Source organism: Elephantulus edwardii, unplaced genomic scaffold (genome assembly GCF_000299155.1).
Source record: "Elephantulus edwardii isolate Elephantulus edwardi_28Jun2011 unplaced genomic scaffold, EleEdw1.0 scaffold00070, whole genome shotgun sequence".
In the NCBI taxonomy this organism is placed as follows: domain Eukaryota; kingdom Metazoa; phylum Chordata; class Mammalia; order Macroscelidea; family Macroscelididae; genus Elephantulus; species Elephantulus edwardii.
The window spans coordinates 3,393,972-3,405,101 of NW_006399820.1; the positions used below are offsets into that span (position 1 = coordinate 3,393,972).

At 37.2% G+C, this 11,130-nt stretch overlaps 1 protein-coding gene across 3 annotated transcripts in view; it reads right to left on the minus strand.

Moving 5' to 3' along the window:
* Positions 1 to 5,436: 5,436 nt before the first annotated feature.
* The window catches only part of MRS2 (MRS2 magnesium transporter), a 32,684-nt gene continuing 26,990 nt past the window's right edge, over positions 5,437 to 11,130 (minus strand). For 2 of the 3 annotated variants that reach the window (XM_006888653.1, XM_006888651.1), the window contains 2 exons: positions 6,245 to 6,358; positions 5,465 to 5,575 (listed from right to left, as the gene is read on the minus strand). In XM_006888653.1, coding sequence (XP_006888715.1) covers positions 5,465 to 5,575; positions 6,245 to 6,358 — 225 coding nt within the window. Of the gene's footprint in view, positions 5,576 to 6,244; positions 6,359 to 11,130 lie in introns of all 3 variants that reach the window. The other variant, XM_006888652.1, reaches the window with a different exon arrangement.

The following is an 11,130-nucleotide window of genomic DNA, read 5'->3' on the forward strand; positions in this document are numbered from 1 at the left end:
AGTTTTCAGAGGCAGTTAATTGCTTGGGAGATTACTCGTTTTTTCCTGTGGAGCAGCTGGTGGATTTGAACCATCTACAATGCTAGGGACCCTTTATTTGGTTTCTGACTCTGTAAATTGCCACAGGATATTGTCCATCTTTCTTTTGAGGAGCTGCTGGTGGATTAGAACTGCCAGAGGCATGACTTTTGAGTTAGCAGTGCAACTTGCTATGAACTCTGTCACCAGAATGCTATTTGTTGTATTAGGTTGCCACTTATACAGCAGAGGAATTAAAAGAGGCTGACTATGTAAGAGACCTATAGGAGTGAAGCTGGATTTGATCTCACTTGTTCTTGGGTTGCCTTACTGGGTGGATTTCATTGGCACTTCTGCAGTGTGGCATGTTTTGTTGTTAGGCGCTATCAAGTCCACTACAGCTCACAGCAACCCTATGAAAAAGATTCAAACCTTGCCCTATTCTGCATCATCTACATGATTTCTTCTGCACATTCAAGCTCACTAGGGCATTATGTCAATCCATCTCATTGAGGGCCTTCCTCACTTTCATTACTTACACAGTTTTTCTTGTCTAGGACACAGTTTTTCCTGTCTAGGACTGGTGTTCCTGGTAACATGTCCAAGTTAAGTGAGACCAAGTTTCATCATCCCTGCCTCAAGAAGCAGCCTAGATGTACTTTCTCCAAGGCAGCTTTGTTCTTTTGGCAGTCCATAGTACATTTAGCAGTCTCCACCAATACTACAATGGTGTCATTTATTCTTTGTCCTTCTGTATTCACTGTTCAACTTTCAGATGTATAGCAAGTAACTGAAAACACAATGGCTTGAATCAGGTACACCTTAAGTCTTTAAACTGATATTCTTGCTTTTTAGCTCTTTGAAGATACCAGATTTTCCCAATGTCAACATGTCTTTTGATTTGTCAATTGCTATTACCACGGATGTTGATTGTGATTCTAAATAAAATGAAATTGTTGACAACCAGTTTTTTCTTCTTCTATAATTGGTCCAGTTATGAGTTTTCAACTTTACTAATACTTTATATAAATACAGCAAAAGTTTGCCCTATCTGCAGCTATCAGGAACAATGAATTGGAAAAGTACAGTAGTTAATTGATGTTGTACTTATTAGTGAAGCACTTTTGACACTAGGGAAAATTATACTAAAAGGAGAAAATAATAAATGACAAGGGCTCTTGTCTCAACTTTTCTACAGGCAGAGAGTGGTAAAAGGGGACAAGAAAAAGAATAGCTGAGAAATCAAATAATATAGATGAAAAGAACCTATCACATGTACTGTCTCACCCCCCCCCCTTAAAATGGCACAGTAAAAAGGATATACAAACACCATTTGGTTTCATTTGTGCAGCTCAACTTATTTGAAGAATTATGTTCATTAAAATGAAATTTATTTTTAGGAGACCAGAACTTACTTAACTGTATTCACATAAGAAGTCTGAGAGTAAAACAAACTGATGACATTGGCATAAGTTCTTTCAGATACCAAAACCTTACTTTGTGTTGATATGCAACTCACAGCGAACCTACGCACAGTACCTCTGGACCCTGTCCATTCCTGAGCCAATCTCAACATCTCTGACACACCTGCCTCCACTGCCCCAGTTACTGTGTCAATCTCATCCAGGGTCTTCCTCTCCTGCATTGTACCCTCCACCTTTCCAAGCATGGTATCTTTCTCCAAGGCAACATGCCCCAAATATGAGATAAGCTTAAAAACTCTTTGCCTCATATTTTCATACTGTGTATTTGTTGTTCTCACCAAATAATGTGGCCTATGTTTAAACATGATAACTACCTGAGAATTTTTCAATGTCTACACATATTAGACAGTGTGGTGTGACGGGTTTATTTTTCAAAACAGCTTCCCTAGTTATCAACTTTAAATTTCACCACATGGCAGGGTGAGAACATGAAACAAGGTGTATATTAACAACTCGAGATGAGATTGGTCAGTTTTCCAATCCCATCAGCTTTAGAAGCAGAAGATGGGACTGACTCTCCCAGCAAGGAGGAAACGGACTGCAGGGCACATCTTTCAGGGGTCTGAGATTCCTGTACCAGTTAGATGGGGGGAAAAAGCAGCTGCAGTGAAGAACCAGAGACCAATGTGAGACAGAGTTAACTTTACCCAAGCTTTCTCAGAGACTTGGGGGAAGACAATAATTAGCAGGACTAAGAAAGTGTTGTTAACACTGACCTAAGTCACAAGGCTGAAGGTCAAAGGGCCTGTAAGCATGTTTGAGAAATTGTTCTAAGATATTTTATCCTGTCACTAACCTGAACTGTAACCTGTTAACTTCCTTAATAAACCCCATAATAAAAAGTATGGTTTTGTGGGATCTCCTACTATTTATTGTACTTGGCAAATATGTAGAAACCTGACATACAGAAAAAATTAAAATATGACAGTCTAGTATATTATTCCTGTAAGTACACCTTCACTTGACTATGTACTACTACATTCTAAGAACCAATTCTGAAATGATTAACAATAATTAAAATGGAATGTCCTGCAGAATTCGGATTTCTCATTAACACAAAATTGAACTAACAGTTGACACAAAATGGTATTTATTTCAAGATATAAGACATTTACATATTTGCACTTTTAACCTTCCTCTCTGTATATAGTAGATCAGCATTATTTAATGCCATTTGTGTCACAACCCTAAAAAAAAAGTGTGCTGAAGTGAGTGAGCTTGGGATCACAATTCTGATCTCTGAATTCCCTACTCCACATATTACCATTAGGTACTATTAAAGCAATGAAAAGAAATCCCAAGGTTCAGTATTTTGGATATTAACAGTAATTCCAGAAAATGAAGACCTAGAGCTAAATGCAACGCACTGTAGATTCTGACTCATGGCAACCCCTTCACACCAACTAGAACTGCTCATGAGGTTTGCCAAATCTGTAGTTTTGCAGGAGAAGACTGCTATATTTTTCTCCCATGGAGTGGGTTCAAGATGCTAACTTCTCAGGTGGGAGTCAAGTCCTTAATGGTGCCATTAGGGCTCTTTCCAGGATATGAAACCATACAATTTTTGTAATAACTCAGCAAAAGAAATGGTTTTAAAGTAAATTGGTTAAACCTATTACTGCCAAGAGGAAAGCAAGCATTATTAACATCCTTAAGTGACATCTATTTTGCCACGTTATTAGATGCCTTCTAAAGAAAAAGACATCTGTTAAGATGTACCTTATCCTTGTACATGTTAAGGTGATATTTATTCACATAACTAAATGTTACTTACTCTATTATCTTTGAAGTAGTAGTTAATATACTCAGTCAATTTTAATTCAAAATTTAAAACCACTGAAATTCACTTTTTGGCATAGGCTGCATTACTATTTAAGAGATCTTTCACACAAGAAGCATCCTGGAATTGCCAAGACAGAGGTAGCCAACATTTGAAATCCTACTTGATCTAACCCACTCTCAAGAATATTATTGGCTATTGACATGCTCTTTATCACATTTATGAGGTAGTTACATTTTTACCTTAGAGTAATGGGACATGACAATTTTTTTTTAAACTCAGCTCATAAACTGAGCAATGACAAGACAAGAAAAAAAAAACAAAAAACCAACTATCAAAATTCTTAGTTTCATCAGATTTTACTCTCCGGCCTGCTAATTTCTTTATATCACAGTGAAATAATATTACCTGTTTTAGTGATAACATAGACAAAAATTAGCAGGAAAGTGCTTTAAGGAGTGTCCGAGTGCCCTGTGATATCTAAGTGTTCTCAAAGAAGGGCATGAAAATTGTCAAGATCATAATGCTACAGAGTGCTGTATGCCCACATTCCAGCAAGCACACCATAAATTACATGCCAGACACACACTCAGGTGCCAAGTGCACCACTGTGTTCCAAGACAAGCCTAGCCTGTTTTTATTCCTTCTAATGTCTTCTGATAACCTACATAGGAGTAGGGCAAATCTTACTTACAATGCATGTTTTCTTTCAAATACTGGAATAGCATGTTTACTCCTTCTATGTTTAAACCACCTGGTGAATGGACGCCTCAGCTTCCTCATATAACATAATTTTAGAGTAACATCATCAGGCTAGATATATTTATTCAATTACCCATACATTTGCAGTCAAGAGCTTCCCTGAATTCTTGGGGGCATTCTGGAACTTTCCAGATAAGCTACTTTTGGAGGTAAGTTTACTGCAGAGTTGTATTGCATAATGTATGCAATCTCCCTGAAATATAAAGGAAGCATTTTTCAGACTGATAAGTATCAGCTATTGTGAAAATGAAAAGGTATTACAATTATAAAATTTATCTATCTTCTTGTTTTAGGATTCCCATCTGTTAATATTAGGGTATAGACAGAGTTCAACTGTTTTACATACAATTTTCCTTTGAGGCATGTGGAGGCATAGCATTCACTAAAAACCAGATAATGAACAAAAGACCTATAAAACAGTAAAAGAACAGAAATACTTGCTTTCACCTTTACCAAAGGCTTTCATTATAGCCAAGCAAAGAAAAGCAGTTTTCTCCTTTTAATTCTCCTTCTATTAAAAAGGGGGCAAATACAAGAAAATATAGTTATACCCAGGATTAGTTTTAACCACAAACTTCCAGAGTTCGTTTTATGATTAAAACATATTCTATTAGCTTTCAGTCATTTGAGTGAAAGAAAATTTACAGGACTATGATCTTCTGTACTAAGAACTTTGACTATAACTGTGGGCTTGTTAAAAAGAAGAAGAAAAAAACAACCCACCCAAACAAACCCAAAACAAAAACAAAAAAACCCAGAAAAAACAACTATGGGTTTGTTAAGTTTATAGGCTTCACTTGTCATACAAGAGCACTTTTAATATGTCTTAAAGAGGAGAGGGTGCAGCCAGAGTGCTTTTTGGAGGCAAGAATGATGAGGCTTTGCCTAACATGATTTGGGCACGTTGCTGGGAGAGATTATTCCTTGGGGAAGGACATGATGCTAGGAAGAGGGGAGGGTTGGTGAAGGAGAGGAAGACCCTCCACCAGGTGGACCGAAACAGTGACTGCCTCAATGGGCTCTCTTGTGTGTCAGGAAGTGTGAGGATGCCATAGTGGGAGGATGCCATAGGATAGAACAGAATTCGGATCTTTTTGTCCACAGGGTTGCTATGAGTCATACATGACTCAATAGCACCTAACAACAACAACAATAAATTAAATAGTTTCTTCTTATCTTATCCATGCCTCACATCTCATGTCTATGAAAACATTTGTAAGAGATGGAACTTTGACCTTCTATAAAGAAAGCCTGCCAGTGACTGCCCCTAGAATGTTTCCCCTCAGACAGTGACATTTCAATATCAATGTTTTTTTTCTTCACGTTTTCCTATTTAAAAAAAAATAAAATAGTAAAAGAAAAGAGTAGCACAAGTTTCTTGTGACTCCCATAAAAAATACTCAATCTTGCCCCGGTGTTCCTAACGGTTTGTTAGGAGGTTCCCACTCGATCCAAGTCCATCTGGCCTGAGACTGGTTTTCACTTCCATTTGTCTGTTTGTCTGAAGTGTCTTTTTAGGTAAAGAGGTCACCTAAATAAAACAGGAAAATTAACTGTGTATATTTTAAAAGAGCAATGCCTAGTAAAGGATGATTATAGAATTACTAAATGAGGAACAACCCACGGGAAGTTGTGCTGCTAACCCAAAGGTGGTGCCCCTCTGCTGGACTAAGATGGGTAATCGCCTCCCATGAGATTTACAGCCTTGGAAACTCGCTAGAGGGTCAGCTAGGAGTTCATCCTGACTCCAAAGCAATGGCTGAATGAGAGAAATAAAGAAAGGACTACACACCACAGATCAGTCTCTTAAGATCAGTGGTCTACATCTGTAAGTACACAAAGACAAGAAGGGTTAAGCTGTGTACCTTTTCTAAATAATAAGTCATATAAATGTTTTCTCTTCAATTCTGGTTAGACAAAACCTTGCACTGAATTATTAATATTTGTCTAAATGTACGATATCTGCAAGTGTTACATGAAATAAGCTATATTTTAAACTTAATTATTCTGTTAAGCATTGGGCTAAATACACATAGAATTTCAACTAAATAATGGAATAATTTAATGAAATAATGCAATCTCACCTGAGACAGATGGGGCTGACTTAACTGATAAAGGAAGAAACTGAACTCACTGTCTTATTTCAGAGCCCATGACTGTAATCCCCTCTGCTACATGCTTTGAATTTTATATTTCATACCATAGGAGGCAAAGGAGCTTCTAGCTGTCGCCCAAGGAATGAAAGCAAACGTCTCCAGATTAGGCCACTTCCCATGAACATAATTCCTGTAACCAGCCAAAACACTCTATGGTCCTAAAATAGAAAACACCATTAATTTCAAGTGCAAAAGTCTAGATTCGTTAGAGATAGTATTTTCTGAATTATTACTACCCCAGGATTTAACAGAAACTTGTTATCTGTATACTCACATCTATTGAGTCAGAAATGACTTGAAGCAGAACTTCAATTGGGTTTCTGAGACTGTAAATAGCACAGAAAGAGATTTCCCATCTCCTATGGATGACACCACCAGTTGTTCTTGTTAGATGCTATTGAATAGAGTCCAGTTTATAGCAACCCTATGAACAACAGTCCTGAATCCTGTCCTATACCATCCTCATTATCTGTGATACACTTGACTGCTGCAGTCACTGTGTCAATCTGTACCGATAAACGGTCTTCCTAAATTTCACGGACCCTCCATACTTTCAAACATGCTATCCATGGAATAGCCTCTCCTAGCTACATATCCACAGTGTGAGAAATGAAGCTTTGTCATCTTTGGCTCCACGGAGCACTACAGCTGCAATTTTTATAAAACATACCTGTTCATTCTTTTGGCAGTCCATGGGATGTTCATTACTCTTCTCTAACACCACAACTGAAAGGCATCAATTCTTCTGTCATCCTTATACACTGTCTAGCTCTCAGAATTACAAGTAATTGAAAAGACAATGGCATGAATCAGGTGCAAATCAGGTGTCAGTTTTCAAACTTTTATCACTGCTCTTCAGTATTTTGGAGAGATCCCTGACAGTGGACCTTCCCAGTGCTGTATGTCTCCTTATCTCCTGAATGCTGGTACCAAGGGATCCAAGAAAGATAAAAAGCATTAACAGTTTCATCCTTTCTCTATCCATCATGATGTTGTCCAATGGCCCAGTGGTAAGAAATTTTGTCTTCTTGATGTTAAGATGAAATCCATATTGAAGGTTGTAATCTTTGATCTTTTGCAACAAATGTTTCATGTTCTCCTCGCTTTCAGCAAGCAAGTTTGTGTCATCTTCACAGCACAGGTTGTTGATGAGTCTTCGTTGGATCAGATGACACATTCTTCTTCATACAATCTGGATTCACGAATTATTTGCTCAGAATAAAGACTGAATTGATATGGAGAAAGGATATACCCCTGATACACACTCTTCCCAATTTTAAACCATATAGTGTTTCCTTGTTCCATTTGGATAACAGCTTCTAGGTCTAAGCACAGATTTGGCAAAAGCACAATTAAGCATTCTGGGATTCTCAGTCTTCTAAATGCTAGACATAATTTGTTGTGATCCATACTGCTGAAGAGAAATACCCATGTCCAGGTCTCCATCCTACTGCTCCAAGGGCCTCAGCTGGGGCCAGAAAAGGGTGCCCTGTGCCCTGTTATTTGTGTTCCTGATTGTCTTTATGGTTTGCTGTTAGAAGTACATCTGTCATGTCAGTTCATTATATCGGGAATTGCTCTGCATGGTGCTTATTACTCTATCGAATATTTACATACTTGCTTGTTTGTTGTTTGCTCTTGTTGGTGTGACACTTGTCTGTCAGTCTGCTGCACTGGTGTAAAGTGTGGGTTGCTGTGATGCTGTAAACTGTACCAATGGTGTGTCAAGTATGATGCCATCAGAGCTGTCATTATATGTATAGATCTTTCCTATAGAAAGTAGAAGCACCTTGAAAGCACTTTAATATTGCAACATATTGCAAAGGAATCATATTTTATAAGGAAAAATACTACCCAGACATAGCTGTGGTTTGAGTGTTTCCTTCCAATCTGTGTTTACATGCATACAAATCTCAAAAGTCATATTCAGAGGGCACACAATTTAGTTTATAGTCACAGGCCCCAATCTTGAGTGGAAGGCCAGTAAGGTTTTTTACCCTAACTATTCATAGGAAATCTGGTGGTGTATTGGTAATAGGTTGGGCTATTAACTGAAAGGTAGGTGGTTTGAGTATACCAGCTACTCCAATGAAGAAAGACAGGCAGTCTCTTTCATTGATAATTATAGTGTTGGAAACTCTATCAAAGATTGCTATGAGTCATGTGACTTAATGTTAGTGGATTTGATTTTGGTTAACATTTTATGCAAGAAACTTGTAGTTACTTATTCTGGCCTAAGGAAGCACAAAAAAAAAAATATTAAGATGTAAAGAGTACATGACTCAAGAAAATTCCAGAACTTATGATTTATGGTAAACATTTTTCCTCATGGTAATTTTCAAAATTTCATACTGGAGTCAAGGATTCTGAAGCTTCGTCTGACATATTTTGGGCATGTTGCAAGGAGGGACTGGTCCTTGGAAAGGGACATCATGTTTGGCAGAGTGGAGGGGAAACGAAGGAGAGGAAGACCTTTGGTGAGATGGATCGATTCTGTGACTGGAGCGGTGGGAATAAGTGCGTTTGAGATGGCTGGGTTGGCACAGGATAGAACAGCATTTAGAGCTCTTGTACATAGGGTCGCTATGAGTCGCAAGCGACTCGATGGCACATAACAACAACAACATACTGTAAGTTTTTAGATAATGTGTAAACTCAGATAATTTAAATCCAACCTTCCACAGGAAAAGAACCTCATCCAGAGTTATACCATTAGGTGGTCGCCAGATTTTGCTTGCTCAGTTCTAATAAGGTAGCCTCTCCTATCCTCTAAGGTAGCCTTTTACACAGCTAATCAGCATTATTACTGTTGGGAATGTCTTTCCTATGTTAAACATTAAAATGTGATAAAATATTATGATAGTAACTCATTAACAATAGTATTTTATGGTTAACACATTTCCAGTTACACAAAAGATAATCTTTATTAAGTAAAATTTCTGTTTAAATGAATTTTAATAAACACCAAGACAGGTTTGGAAGCAGGAGTGGCATCCACTCCCTAAACAATATGCCTCCGGAAACTTTATCAACTTTGATACATGTCGGTAATTGTAGAGGGGCTTCAGGCCTTTGGTTCATAGGATTGCTGTGAGTCGTGCTCGACTCAAAGGCAATCAACAACAACATGAATTGGCTCTATAAAAAGCAGGATTACCTCAACACTCATTGCCATTGTGCTGGAACTGACTCACATAAGCCTCTTCAGGGGTTTTTAGAAGTAGTAAACTGCACAAGAGATTACTCATCTTTCTCTCAGAGATTGGCTAGTGGATCCAAATTATCAGAGAGGTTCAGCTTTTGAATTAGCAGCACAATGCTCTATGGGCTACACCACCAGAGCTCATACTCTTTTAGTACCCTATAAATCAAAAGTCTAGTGATGCCAAAACGTAATGATTTTGAGAAACAAGCTAAGTTAGAGACAGAAAGAACTCAAAATTTTTTGTGCTATTTAAAACACACACAACAGCATGAGACTTATTTTTAATAATTTAACATCTTTGTTTAAAGATAATATGAAGTTATCCTTAAGGTCATTATGATATATAGTATGATATCAATGATATATTTCAATAAAATTTTTACATTTCTAAAACTTATTTGATTTATAGAATATAACTGATAGAGCAGACAAAATTAAGAATACTGAGAATGATTCCTATAAGATATCTAACAGTACATTTCTTTGACAACTTAAGTAATACATACTTGTATTACAAGTTTTTTATATTCTTCTGAATTGCCATACAAACCTTAAAACATGAAATGTGTTGTTGATTGCCTTCAAGTCGAGCACGACTCATAGCGACCCTATGAACAAAAGGCCTGAAGCTCCTCTACAACTATCAACATTTATCATGAAATGTGTAGTAGCCATTAAAAAAGTTCACTTCTTACTGTTTTTCTAAATAGTAAAGAATTTCTTTCTATGCAGTTGGAAAAAACCTTTTGTTTAAAAGCCAGATAAAGAACTATTTTTATAAGAAATTGTCGTGATTTAAAGTGTGAGATTGTTAAGAGAGGGATAAGTGAGTTGGAGATGTAAAGGTTCCCTTTGGTTTGGCAATGCCCATCTCTTCTGGTAGGTAGCTCCTAGGGTACAGTCTTTAGAGACTGGCACTGATTACTCAAAGGCTGTGCCTTTTGGTGGTTTGAACTTAGCAGCAGTTTCTCAGGAGAAAAATGAGCAATACCTTCCAGTGAGATTTACAGCCTCAGAAACCCGCTAGAGGGTCAGCAAGGGGTCAGTTCTGATTTTATGGCAATGACAGAGAGATACTGATCTTATCTGGTTACTTATTTTTTCAAACTCCTAGTGTCCTTTATCCAATCTATTGGTTAGTCAAGCAATATAATTTAGAAATAGCTCATCTTTCCTAAACCATTGTGATGTTAAGAAAGTACAGTAAAATACTAAAATCTGATGTCAGAAGTACACAGAAGTCTGCATTTGAACATCAAAATAAATAATGACAATAACAGGTATTAACTCAAGGACTAAAATGTCAATCTATGAATCCATGCTGATATAAATGAATACAGACAGTGGGTGAGAAGGGAAAACTCTTTTTTATAATTCAGTGCAAACTACTAAGGGCAGCAAGATAATGGAATTAGAAAATAATTTACTGGTCATCATAGTAACAACTGATTCAGGCAAGAAGCATTAGTGAATACTAAAACATTTAATTATCCCATCCTTAGATACATAGGCAGACAAACAAGATCAACAGGTATGCATAGGTGAATGATACTATATCCATGACCACACAGGTCTAACAGACAGTATTTCTTTTTTTTTAAATTTATTATTTCAGTAAAAATTTACAGAGGCTTTGGAATTCCATTTATTCATTGTTGCACGTTTCTCCCCTCCCAAATCTCTCCCCCAGAATACTACCCTCTTGGAAAAGTAAAAGAAAAATTC